The following is a 13,130-nucleotide window of genomic DNA, read 5'->3' as shown; positions in this document are numbered from 1 at the left end:
TCCTCACTGGAGAATGTTGCCAAGACTCCTACCTCAGACTGCTCTGAAGGCATCAAAATCCAGTTTTAAACACTGAACTATTTATTGGATCGAGTCACTGAGCAGTTCCTTTAAAGCACTTGATATTTCATTTATAAATATTTAATCCATTCATTTCAGTTTGAAAAATGAAGTCTTTGCTTTGGGGCTTATGGTATTAATTTCCTGAGAATAAAACTGTACTGATATTTCCTAGCTCAAATAGCTCCCTTTACTTTGAAGTGTAGTAGTTTCACGGATATTTATTCCCTTCCCAAGTGATTAACCTTTTAGTGTTGGTATTATTTGTGATATTAGAAGCACACTAGCTTTTAAGTTTCCCTTGGATCTATTTCTACCCCCAAACCCTTAACACCATCTTGTCCTAATAACTTGCAGGCACACCTGAAATTTTTCTGATTGCTCCCAAGTCAAGAAGCCAAGGCAGGAGCTGGAGTGATAGCACAGAGGGGTAGGGCGTTTGCCTTGCACGTGGCCGACCTGAGTTTGATTCCCAGCATCCTATATGGTCCCCGAGCACTGCCAGGAGTAATTTCTGAGTGCAGAGTCAGGAATAACCCCTGTGCATCGCTGAGTGTGACCCAAAAAGAAAAAAAAAAAAGAAGCCAAGGCAGAGATCTAATTCTAGCTGTTCAAATCATACATTGCAGAAGCAAATCACAGGCTTGTTTAGATTCATTTTTCTCCTGAGGGTGTTTTACAGTTCAGTTGGACTATCCAGTTCCCATCCTGCGAATATGAATTTTGGTGGGATTTCAAGAAGAGAATGTTTCCCCTCTCCCCCACCTCCCCCTGGTCCTCAGCAATGGATCTTTATTCACCAGTTGTCTCCACTGCATACCCAGGTGCCACTAAATCCAGCTTGCTGTCAGCACCCAGCATTGTCAGCATGTTTGTGCCAGCGCCGGAAGAATTCACAGATGAGCAGCCAACGGTGATGACAGACAAGTAAGTGCAGCGTTCCCCTTCTTCACCATGTTCACAGAATTTAGACTTCGCTCGCCATGTATTGGGTGTCGAGGTTATCATAGGGGACCTGCTCTGGTTTTAAGTCATGCTTTGTTCTCCAAAGGGCTGGATCGTCACGTTGCTCTGAATTTGACATCTAGAAGCACAGAGTCCTTTTGCGCAGGTTTGGTGTATGTCAAGGAGGTTTTTTCCATTTAGAAGAAGGCAAATAGTAATCCTCTTGTTGATGATTTCTAACACAATTTCACACAAATAATCTCCAAACCAGACGCTTTCAATTGTTAGAGTGAGACTGAGTTTGAGATTTGATTGTTATTCCTTTTCCTGCCTCAGAAGTCATTTTCTGAACCTTAAACTGATCATATCACTCCTCAGCTCATTAGCTTTTAGTATTCCCAGGTTTCTTACAGGATAAAGTCCAAATACTTTGGTTTATTATAAAAGATCTTTTTTAAATTATGAGGGTAAAGCCTTCCCACTGCTCATTGGGAACTCTTCCCAGCCCCTTCGCCGTCTTCAGAGAACACCTGATGTGATTTTGCAGATTCTCTTTCAAGATACGCTTTCTACTGAGAAATCTCCTATCCATGTTTCAAAACCCAGCTCAAGGCAAAGATTTCCTGATTACACATGGCAGAATTAGTCAAGCCATTCTCTAAGTTTCCATAGTATTTGATGCATCTCTGTTTAGCCTTTCACCACATTGTGAGTTTTGTTTGCTTTCGGGGGGCGAAGGGGGTGCACACCCCGTGGTGCTAAGGGTTTATAATGGCTCCGTGCTCAGCAGTTACTCCTGGGTTGCTTCGAAGGGCCTTATGATGAGTGCTAGGGATTGAACCCAAGTCTCTAGCATGTACTCCAACCTCTTGAGCTATACCCCTGGCCATCACATAGAATGTTGATTATTTGTTTCTCTACGCATGTTCCGTAGTCAGTTGTAAATTCCTTAGAGATGGGGAGTCTTTCCTCTGTATTTATTTATTTATTTATTTATTTATCTATTGCTTTTTTTTTTTTTTTTTTTTGCTTTTTGGGTCACACCTGGCAATGCACAGGGCTTACTCCTGGCTCTGCACTCAGGAATTATTCCTGGCGGTGCTAAGGGGACCATATGGGATGCTGGGAATCGAACCCAGGTCAGCCACATGCAAGGCAAACGCCCTACCCTCTGTGCTATCTCTCCAGCCCCTCTTCTGTGTTTATAGATCACGTTCCTCATGCGTTGCCCTGGCACATTCATGTTCATTCAAGTGAGTATGATAAAGCATGAGACAGGAAAGATTCCTTTGGGCCTGGGAGGCTTCCTGGGAAAGGTGATGCAGCTGAGAAATTGGGGTTCTGGTAAAATGAGAGGAGGAGGTGTGAATAAACATCAGCTGGCCGGCTGCCTTAGTGGCTTCGGTAGCAGTGCCTGCCGTCTTAACAGCTTCCTTAAAACGTCTGCCCAGGGAATTCCTGCATGCTGTTCTTGGCTCCCGCTCTGGTATAATTACTGCATTTTGTGCCTTCCGCCAAATTCCAATTCTTCTTAATTGCCTTCCGAGCTCCTTCGTATGCACTCCATATTTTCTTTCCCCCCCTTTTTTGTTTTTATTTGTGAATCCTTTTGTGAACTCTTTTTAAAGTCAGTTTGGGAAATAGAGAGGTAGCACAGTGGGTAGGGCGCTTTCCTTGCATGACACAGACCTGGGTTTAATCCTGGCCTCACAAAACAGTCCTCCCTTGCCCCACCAGGAGTGATCCCTGAATGCAGAGCCCCTGAAGAACCCCTGAATACTCTGGGTATAGCCCCCAAACAAAAATAAAACAAAACACAAAACAAAAAGGTGGTTGATAACAGAAAGTAAATGGAAAAAAAAATTAGGTCCATTTGTATGTCAGGGATTAGGGAAAAATTCTTTTCCTCATATTGAGGAAGTTTTCCAATGGGATGGTCACAACACACTTGTGGGCTCCGAGACCTTTGTTAAGCTGAATGAAACCTGACTCTGCACTAGGACACTCCAAAGAGAACTCTGAGTTTCTTAAAGTAGTGTCACTGTTTTTGTGTTTACACATCACACTCAGTAGGTGTGGTGAGTTACTCAAGTAGATCTAAGTTGTATACTCTATGCTTCACGTAGAGTTGGCTACTCTCCCGGGCATTTTTAAATCCCAAAGCTCTTGAACTCTTTCATTTGTACCTAGGCATTTTCATTTCAGTTAAAAAAATTAAGTTCCTATTCCTAGCAATAATTTCATACACATAAAATCTCTCAATGAGAGCTTCTGACTGTGAGTGGCTTGGTGCTTGGTGGAAAGAGAGAGCTGTGATTCATGGAGGGGTCAGATGCATCTGGAGTTGAAATGACATTTTCCAACCAGAGGGCCCCTCTTGCTCTCAGCCTTGTGTGCAGTCTGCTTAGTGGCATTGTGTGTATGTGTGTGTGTGTGTGTGTGTGTGTGTGTGTGTGTGTGTGTGTGTTGGAGGGTGGTGGGGGGTGGTGCGAGACCTTTTCCAAGACTCAGCAGAAAGGGCTGGGGGGAGTCTGTTGTATCTTGAAACCATTGCTGGCTTTGGTGGAAAGAATTTCTCTGTTTTCTTTGCAGATGCCATGACTGTGGGGCCATTCTGGAAGAATATGATGAGGAAACCTTGGGGCTGGCCATCGTGGTCCTCTCCACGTTCATTCACTTAAGCCCAGACTTGGCCGCCCCACTGTTGCTGGACATCATGCAGTCTGTGGGAAGGTGAATGCTGGCTTCTCTCTGCTTTCATAGGAAAAAGTATTCAGTCTAGGTCTTGAAATAAAAACTGTTAGTTCAGAGGTGAACCACCCAGTCGTCTAATAGATGCTTGACCTTTGTGGGACTAGTCAAAGCGGATTTTAAAAATTGTGAGAACCAGTTTTTTGGTTGAATTTCCAAGCTGGGTGTTAAGTCCTGAACCACATTGTTAGAACGAAGCCAGTAGAAACTACATTAAGGAAATCACCAGAAGTCTCCTAGGGCGCTCTCAGATTAGGTCAACTCAACAACACCATCTCATTTCCTTCCATTTCCATGGACTTATATCTTTATCTCTTTACCTGGATTGTGTTGATTTTACCTGCCCTTTTCCTAGGAATAGCCATTAGTATTACATTTGCCTCGCCCTTCATCATTGCATATTCATTTGCCAGTGTAGACTGGTCACTGTTATATCTTTAGCCTTAGATTACCCATAACCCAGCCACGGGGACTGACTCAGAGCTGGGCCACCCATTCTTCCCTGAATGGACTCTGGAGTCAGTCTATTTCTAGTCTTTAAAAAAAAAATACTGTGACTGCAGAGATCACACCTGGCAGTGCTTGGGTGTCACCAGAGCTGCGCTTGTGGTGCTGAGGTTGGGGCCGGGGTGCTGTGCGATACAGGTTGACGCTGAGCCTCACACTTGCAAGGCATATGCTCTACCACTTGAGACACAACCCAAGTCCTCCACTCTTGGAACTTAGGAAATCTGTCTGTCTGTCTCTCTCTCTCTTTTTTGCTTTTTGGGTCAGAACGGGGATGCACAGGGGTTATTCCTGGCTCTGCACTCAGGAATTATCCCTGGCAGTGCTTGGGAGATCATATGGGCTGCTGGGAATTGAACCTGGGTTGGCTGCGTGCAAGGCAAATACCTCCCCACTGTGCTACCACTCCAGCCCTGTCTCATTATTCTTACTTGATTCCGCAATATCTTAATGGTCACTACATGTTCTTTAAGAGGTTTGTTCCCAAACATTTTTGGCTGATTATTGACTGAAAAAAAAGCACTCAGAGTTCCCCCTGAAAATATACGTTCTTTATGCAAAAAGAAAGCACCCCACAATTGCACCTTGAGGCAGTATTGGCCTTTTGGGAAACACTGTTTTAAACCCACTAATTTTGTACATTCTTTTTCATGCAACGACATATCAAATATTTCACTGCATATAAACCCATATAATTATACTTCTGAATAAGTAGACATTGATTGTGTAACTTGACACAGTTATCTTCACAATGTATCATTTAGTTCATCAGTTAGCTGATAAATCTTCTTATCCTGTTTTACTATCTTGTAGGGCTTTTATGATTTATATGTTATTTTCTTGTGGTTGGAATCCAGGATCATATGCATAAAAATATAAATTTTGAGTGGAATTTATATCAAATAATTCAATGCATATAGAACCATGTAATTACACTTTCAAAAAATTAGACTTTGATTGTATAGCTTGACACAATTATCTTCACAGTATATCATTTTAGTTCATCAACTAGCTGATAAAAATATTCTTATTCTATTTTACTGTCTTGTCTCAGAGAGCCCTGCAAGCTACCGAGAGTATCTCGCTCACACGGCAAAGCCCAGCAAGCTACCTGTGATATATTCGATATGCCAAACACAGTAACAAGTGTCACAATGGGGACGTTACTGGGCCCGCTCAAGCAAATCGATGAACAACGGGAGGACAGTGACAGTGACAGTGACAGTGGGACTTTTTATGATTTATAGATTATTTTCCTGTGGTTAGAATCCAGGATCATATGCAAAAAACAAAAAATAAGATTTGAATGGAATTTACATGGAAACGACTGTGTCAAATGCATTTCCAATGCCGGTTATATTGTAGGGCTCTGGTTCATATGATACCAACTTAACTGTAGAGGATATCTGACTTGATGTAGAAAATAGTTCTCTAGGGACTAGACTTGTATCCTGCCTGCACGGCAGAGCCTGGAAAGCTCCCTGTGGCATATTTGATATTCAAAAACAATCACAACAGAAGTCTCACAATGAAGACGTTACTGGTGCCCGCTTGAGCAAATCGATGAACAACGGGAGGACGGTGCTGCAGTGCTACAGGGTCTAGCCTTATTTGAACCCTAGAGACTGCCCACTGAGTGTGACCTCTGCCTCTGATCAAGGGACTTTCCGGTTGTGCTCTGTCCCCTCATCTATACAGAAACCAGAGATAATCACATAACTTTGTTGGCTTTATTTCCTAGGTTGGCATCCAGCACTACTTTTTCGAATCAAGCAGAAAGGTAAGCTCTTGAAGTGAGCCCAGATCTCACTTTCTTTTTGTCTCCTCAGCATAGATTCTCTTTCTGAAAAGTCAGATTGCCTAATATGGAAGACACAATGGTTTCATTGCAGCTCTTCACAGCCCTGAGCGTTTTCTGTCCATGCTTTTATTCATTTGTTCATTTCAGTCAACAAATATTTGTATGTGTGTCTATAGAATTGAACCCCAGGGTTAACGTATGAAGCATCACTCTGACTCAAAGTTACATCCCTGGTCCAGTCAGCAAATACTTTGAAGCCCGTTTTTTTGTCTGTTTGTTTGTTTGTTTGTTTGTTTTTTAATTCGTGAATCGCTGTGAGGTACAGTTAGAGACTTATAAACTTTTGTGCTTGAGTTTCAGTCATGCATTGATTGAGTACCCATCCTGCCACCAGTGCTCATTTCCCACCACCAATGGTCCCCAAATCCCTCACACTACCCCCACACCGTCTCCCCTACCCCACCCTGCATCTGTGGCAGGGCGTTCCCTTTTGCTCTCTTTTTTTGGGTATTGTGCTTTGCAATAGAGGTATTAAGTGGTCATCGTGTTTGGTCTATAGTCTACTTTCAGCCTGCATCTCCCATCCTGAGCGGGTCCTCCTAGCACCCTTTACTTGGTGGTCCGTTCTCTATCTGAGCTGCCTTTTCCCCTAGCATGTGAAGCCATGAAGCCCGTTTTGTGCCAGGCACTGTGCTAAGTACTTAGGTTCCAAATGGAGTAAAGCATGATGTGATTACTATACCTGTTAGGTTGTACTGGAGAGGTGATGATGAATAAAATGCATGCACATGTTTTTAATTGTAAACATTGCTCTATGAAAAAGGTATAAGGAGCTGCATCTAACATTTATTTGCAAGTGTTTATGGGGTTTCTGCTCAGAACTGCTAATAGAACAACAAATCCTGGCTGTAAGGAACTTAGAGTTCAGTTGAGGAGGCAGACAAAAAGTAAAGACAATAAGAAAATCAATCATGTATTTTATTATTGTTTCATACTAAATGTTGTAGAAAAGATCATGTAAGTTCAGGAAATAGCACATGATGTATCACGGTCACGGTCCTCCCATTGTTCATCGATTTACTCGAGCGGGCCCAGTAACATCTCCATCATGAGAGTTGTTGTTACTGTGTTTGGCATATTGAATACGTCACGGGAGCTTGCCAGGCTCTGCCATGTGGGAGAGATCCTCTCAGTAGCTTGCCGGGCTCTCCAAGAGGGGCAGAGGAATCGAACTCGAGTCGGCCATGTTGGCTGCATGCAAGGCAAACGCCCTACCGCTGTGCTATCGCAATTTTAGAAATAATGGTCAAGGACAGCCTCTCTGAAGAAGTAGAATTTGAACACTTGAAAAAGGGGACAGGTGATCCATGCCGCAAGTTATGGGAAGAATGTTCCAGGCAGAGGAACCAGCAGATGCAAAGGCTCTTTTATAAGCAGGAAAATGCCTTGTATATTTGGGAACTGAAGAAGGCTTGAGCAGAAGGAGCATGGAATAGTGGGGAGGAGATGAGAGGGACAGGGAATGGGGAGGCCAGGACAGGGAGAGTTCTGAGGGTCACTTTGAGGAGTGTGATGGAACAAGGAGAGCCATTGCTTCTGTGTTGAAATGGGCTATAAAGGATGACAAAGAAGGCAGGGAAAATGGATTGAAGACCATTCCAGTGGTGCTCGTTCAAGATAAAAGTGATTTGGTTCAAGGAAGGTAGTGAAAAATGGAGATTAGAGATGTATTTGACAAATATCTTGAGTCTGGTCAACAGAATTTTCTAAGAGACTGGATGCCAGGTGTTAGATAGAGGGAAGAATGTCTGAACAATGGCATAGATCTGTAAGTCTGGAGGAAATGAGTGGGTATATAACAAGTAGATCTGATCTAATCTAGGTAGTTCAAATGGAGGGAGGAGAGAAAAGTTTTCTTTAAGAAGTGATGTTAAAACACAGCAAGAGAACTGATCCACACAACTGAGTGTGGAGTTTGAAAGGGAGGGCCACTGGGGTTCTGGGAGGGAGAAGGGGGTATATGGTGATGAATACGGTATTAGAAATATGTACGTGGAAAGTCATCATGACAAATATTATAAATCACAGAACTTCAATCAATTAAAAAGTTAAATAAATGTATATATAAAGAAGTGATGTTGAAAATAGAAAAAGTGATGTTAACTGATACCTGAAAAAAAGACCTTGGTCTCACTATGCAAATAATTATGGAAAATGCATTTGCAGAAGTCTTGAGATGAAAAGGAATTTAGTATGGAGCTTTGAAAAGCAGTTTGTCTTAGTAACCACCTTGGAAACTTTTGCATCAGTAGGATACAAAAATAAGTGCCTTCATTCCTGTACTATTTTCCAGTCCTGACTTGCCTGATTTTACATTGCTTTTAAAGCACTTTAAATGTTTTGGGCTTCCATATAGCAGCTCTGGGAAATCATTCAAAAATTTTTAAGTAGAGAGAAGGACGTGGGGTGGATGTGGATGTGGAGGTGGGCATTGACACTTTTCTTTTGCAATAGAGGGGAGAAGAACCAGAGGAATGCAAAAACGGATTGTGTGTTTGTGGCACATTTATCTCTGTTTCAGTTTTCTTGTCTACAAAAGAAGTATTTTAACCTATGCTCCAAAAGTATCTGTTCTGAGGTCCAGGTCCTAGTGACTGTGTGATGTCATAACTGTAGTAGGTCCAACAGACACAAGATGGCATTGCTGTTGTTGTACTTCTGTAATGTGCCTTTTATCCATTGTGATGCTCCTTTCTGTCTAGAATTTCCTTTGAAAAGGCCTTTCCTCTTGAGAATTTTATTATCAAGTATTGAAAGACCTACTGAAAAGTTAAAATTTATTATAGCGAACACATATGCCTGTCTCCTAGGTTGCACGACGAACCTTTTACTTGTATCTCTCTACTCATCTACTTACTCCTCAACTCATTTTCTTTTTGATGCAGTTCTAAGGAAATTTCAGACATTGGTATGCCTCCTCCCCTATATTCTTCAGCAAAGTTATAATTTTTGTTCATTTTAACCTTTCTTTTCTTTTTTTGTCTTTTTTGGTTTTTTTTTTCCTTTCTGGGCCACACCTGGCAATGCTCAGGGGTTATTCCTGGCTCTACCCCCACGAATCACTCCTGGCAGGGCTCAGGGGACCATATAGGATGCTGGGGATTTAACCTGGATCAGCCTCATACAAAGCAAATGCCTTCCCCTGTGGACTATCTCTCTGCCTCCGCCCCCAAATGTTTTTTTCTTTTGCTGCAAAATGTGTGCACAAGAAATATATTCACCTGTAATATTAGGTCATTCGTTTTGATACACCTACACAAACCAAATCCTGATCAAGTTCCTGAATATTACCATCACCCCCCAAGTTTCCTCCTGTACCTTTACAATCAGACCCCACCCCCTTAGAGGAAGCCCCCCAAATTTTTCATATTCTGACCCAGTCTTCTGAATGGAATCATATTCTGTGCTCTTTACTGTCTAGCTTTTCTGTAGTCTCAGTACCAGTCTTTTATTCAATATGTTTTGAGAATATTTTTGCCCAGTCTGAAGACACACTTATTCCTTTTTCAATTGATATTTTAATGAGACAATTTAAGAAAATGTTAATACTTAAATATTTTTAAAGCAATTTATGATAATTTTTACTGGATTATCTAAGAAATCTCCCCCCCAGGTCAAAAAGATATTTCCCAATATTTCCCTCTAAAAGGTTTTCTGTTTTGTTTTTTGGGCCATGATGGTGGTGCTGAGCACTTATTCCTGGCTCTGTACTTAGGGGTCATTCCTGACAATGCTTAGGGGACCATATGTGGTGCCAGGGATTCAAAATAGTACAGAAAGTAAGATATTTGCTTTGTACCTTACTTCTTGTACTATCTCTCCAGCCCCTTCGTCTAAAACTTTTATGATTTAACCATTTATATTTAGTATACTATTCATCAAAAATTAATTTTTCCTTCTGATTTAATGTTTATTTTTGAAATTGCCATAGTACACCATTTAAGACCACCAGCATAAAAATAAAAATAGAGTAAATGCTCTCATCTTGTTTCTGATGTTATGGATAGAGCATGTGATATCACTAATTAGGTTTACTGTAGATTTTCATAGATGACCTTTATCAAACTTAATACATTTCCTCCTACTTTTCTGGTTTTCTTTTGTCATGACTGTGCATCAATGTTTGTCAAATGCAATTCCACAGTCTATTAAAATAATATTTTTTTGCCTTTTAGTCTTATATGTTGACTTTGGTCTTTCTTTTTAAAAAAAAACTTATTTATTTATTTATTGGCTTTTTTGGTCACACTCAGAGATGCTCACAGGTTACTTCTGGCTCTGCAATGAAGAGTTACTCCCATCGGTGCTCAGGGATCATATGGGATGGCCCTGTGCAAGGCAGATGCCGTGCCCACTGTACTCTCGCTCTGGCCCCCAATAGGTTTTTCAATATTCAGCCAGCTTCCATTTTGGGGATAAACTACTTGGTCTTGAGCCTCCCTTTTCTCTCTGTAGCAGAAATCAGTGTCCATGAGGAATATTGCTCAGTCTGTTTTGTTTTTTCTTTTTTGGTTCCTTCTTATTTTTGGTGATGACTTTATCTGATTTTAATTGTAAGGCTCTGCTAACCTCATGAAATAAACTGGGAAGGGTTCTCTCCACCTCTATTTTAAAAAGAGAGTTGTGCAAACTTGTGCAGAGCTTAGTGTTATCTCTTTCAGATGAGCATTTTCGTTTTTCTTTTTTTTTTTTTTGAGTCACACCTAGCGATGCACAGGGATTACTCCTGGCTCATGCATTCAGGAATTACTCCTGGTGGTGCTCGGGGAACTATATGGGATGCTGGGAATCAAACCTGGGTCAGCCGTGTGCAAGGCAAATGCCCTATCCGCTGTGCTATTGCTCCAGCCCCCAGATGAGCATTTTTTAAAAAGCAGCGGCCCAGTGGAACTCACGGCTCGCCACTTCTATCGATGCAGGTCTGGTGCAGGTCTGACTGTTTAATGGTTGGGTCTGGTAGTGTTTAGGGACCACGCCCAGTGATGCTTTGGGAGCCATGTGGTATGAGGGTCAAACTCAGGTCAGTTTGAGCTGCCTTTCCAAATAGACGTGATGAAGCAGGTAACAGGGACCATTGTTCCTTCCAGTAATTTGCCTGTAACTCATCACCTCTGGAAATGTTCCTCCTTGGCTTGAAGGACCAGACCACTTACCTGAACTCCCCCCCCTTTTTTATGGAAACTATTGTAGTCAAGGTGACACATTTATGATAGTGTTAACCTTACAGGTCTCAGTGTGTAGGTACTGCACCTCACCACCACAAGACACCTGTTCCTTTTGTCCCCTATAGCCCACCTCTTGAGCCCCCCCACCCCATCTCCCTCCTCCCTCCCCGCCCCCACAACTTGGCAATCATTGTTGCATAATCTAAAGACCAAGGATTTGTTGGTTGGATATTCTCAGTTCTCCTGTGTCTGCTTCTCACAGATGAGTGACATCAGCTAGTCTTTATCCTTCTCCCTCTGACTTATTTTGCTTAACACAATGTGCTCCTGTTCCACCCACGTTGCTGTGAACTGTATGATTTCACCTTTTCTTAGGGTTCCCTAGTTATTCCATTGTGGGTCTATGTGTTCCTCCATTTTGACAAAGACAGTAAAGGGCAAAAATAGACTTATTCATGTGCTATTCTTTTTCTGTGAGTACGGGCTCAGATGTGCCAAGAACTTCTCCCACTTCCCAGATCTCCCAAGAAGAAGGAACTACACCTCCTCATGGTCCTCCCCCAAACAGCTCTCCCTGGGCCACTGACCCTTCCTGTTTTTGTTGTTGTTGTTGTTTGTTTGTTATTTTAACCAACACCCTCCTCCAGGGTCAGGCTAGGTCAGGCTCCTGTCCCACACAGGGACAGGGAACCTGACAACAGGTCAGTCACTTTTCCCCTCTGGATCTACCGTGACCTGTGTTTGCATGGGAGAGGGAGGAAGTCTTGGCCTTTCCTGGCTCTCTTCCCTAAATGACAGAAGGAGAAGTGAGCCGCAGTGGGAATTGGATATTAGTTTCTCAAGCCGATCGATTCTCGGGCCTGGTTGGGAATGTCCAAGTGAGATGCCCACCTGCAGCACACACGCGCTCACACTCTCTTGGGCCGAGTCCTGAGCTCTTACCTTTCCTCTCCGGGTTCTCCCACAGCATGATGGTTCCGGGCAATGCGGCAGGGGTGGCCAAGCAGTTCCTGCGCTGCATCTTCCACCAGCTGGCTCCCAACGGCATCTTCCCGCAGCTCTTCCAGAGCACCATCAAAGGTCAGTCTTGGTCACCCCCAGCCCCTGCCCCTCAGGAGGTATCCAGACCCCACCGCCCACTGCACTAACCCCCAGCCTTCGCCTTGCAGATGGTACTTTTTTAAGGACCTTGGCCTCATCTCTGATGGACTTCAACGAGCTGAGCTCCATCGCTGCCCTCAGCCAGCTCCTGGAGGTATGTTAGCTCCGAGTCAAAGCCATTTAGATTATGCAAATGTGAGATGGAGCATTTTGCATTCCAAACAGTGGCAATGAAGATGCCAGTCATCAGGGCTGGAGCCATAATACAGCGGGTAGGGCATTTGCCTTGCACGTACTCTACCCGGGTTCAATTCCCAGCATCCCATAGGGTCCCCTGAGCACCGCCAGGAGTAATTCCTGAGTGCACAGCCAGGAGTAACCCCTGAGCATCGCCGGGTGTGACCCAAAAAACAAAAACAAACAAACAAACGAATAAACACTGTCCTCCCGTTGTTCATCGAATTGCTCGAGCGGGCCCAGTAACATCTCCGTTTTGAGTCTTGTTGTTACTGTGTTTGGCATATCAAATACATCACGGGTAGCTTGCCAGGCTTTGCTGTGTGGGCGAGATACTCTCAGTAGCTTGCCGGGCTCTCCAAGAGGGTGGAGGAATTGAACCTGGCTCGGCCGGGCTGGCTGTGTGCAAGGCAAACGCCCTACCTGCTGAGGTATCACTCCAGCAAGAAAAAAAGATGCCAGTCATCGGGCCCAAGGAGATAGTCAAATGGGTTCATGCTTAC

General features: G+C 43.2%; 1 protein-coding gene across 13 annotated transcripts in view; it reads left to right on the top strand.

The window, feature by feature from the left end:
* The window catches only part of UNC79 (unc-79 homolog, NALCN channel complex subunit), a 305,414-nt gene that overhangs the window by 226,253 nt on the left and 66,031 nt on the right, over nt 1-13,130 (top strand). For all 13 annotated transcript variants that reach the window (XM_056133512.1, XM_056133504.1, XM_056133510.1 and 10 more), the window contains 5 exons: nt 885-987; nt 3,598-3,738; nt 6,005-6,043; nt 12,257-12,369; nt 12,459-12,544. In XM_056133512.1, coding sequence (XP_055989487.1) covers nt 885-987; nt 3,598-3,738; nt 6,005-6,043; nt 12,257-12,369; nt 12,459-12,544 — 482 coding nt within the window. The remainder of the gene's footprint in view (nt 1-884; nt 988-3,597; nt 3,739-6,004; nt 6,044-12,256; nt 12,370-12,458; nt 12,545-13,130) is intronic.

This window comes from Sorex fumeus, unplaced genomic scaffold, assembly GCF_029834395.1.
Source record: "Sorex fumeus unplaced genomic scaffold, SorFum_2.1 ptg000098l, whole genome shotgun sequence".
NCBI classification, from domain to species: Eukaryota; Metazoa; Chordata; class Mammalia; order Eulipotyphla; family Soricidae; genus Sorex; species Sorex fumeus.
The sequence above is the reverse complement of the archived record's forward strand: the minus strand, read 5'-3'. Positions and strand labels throughout refer to the sequence as shown.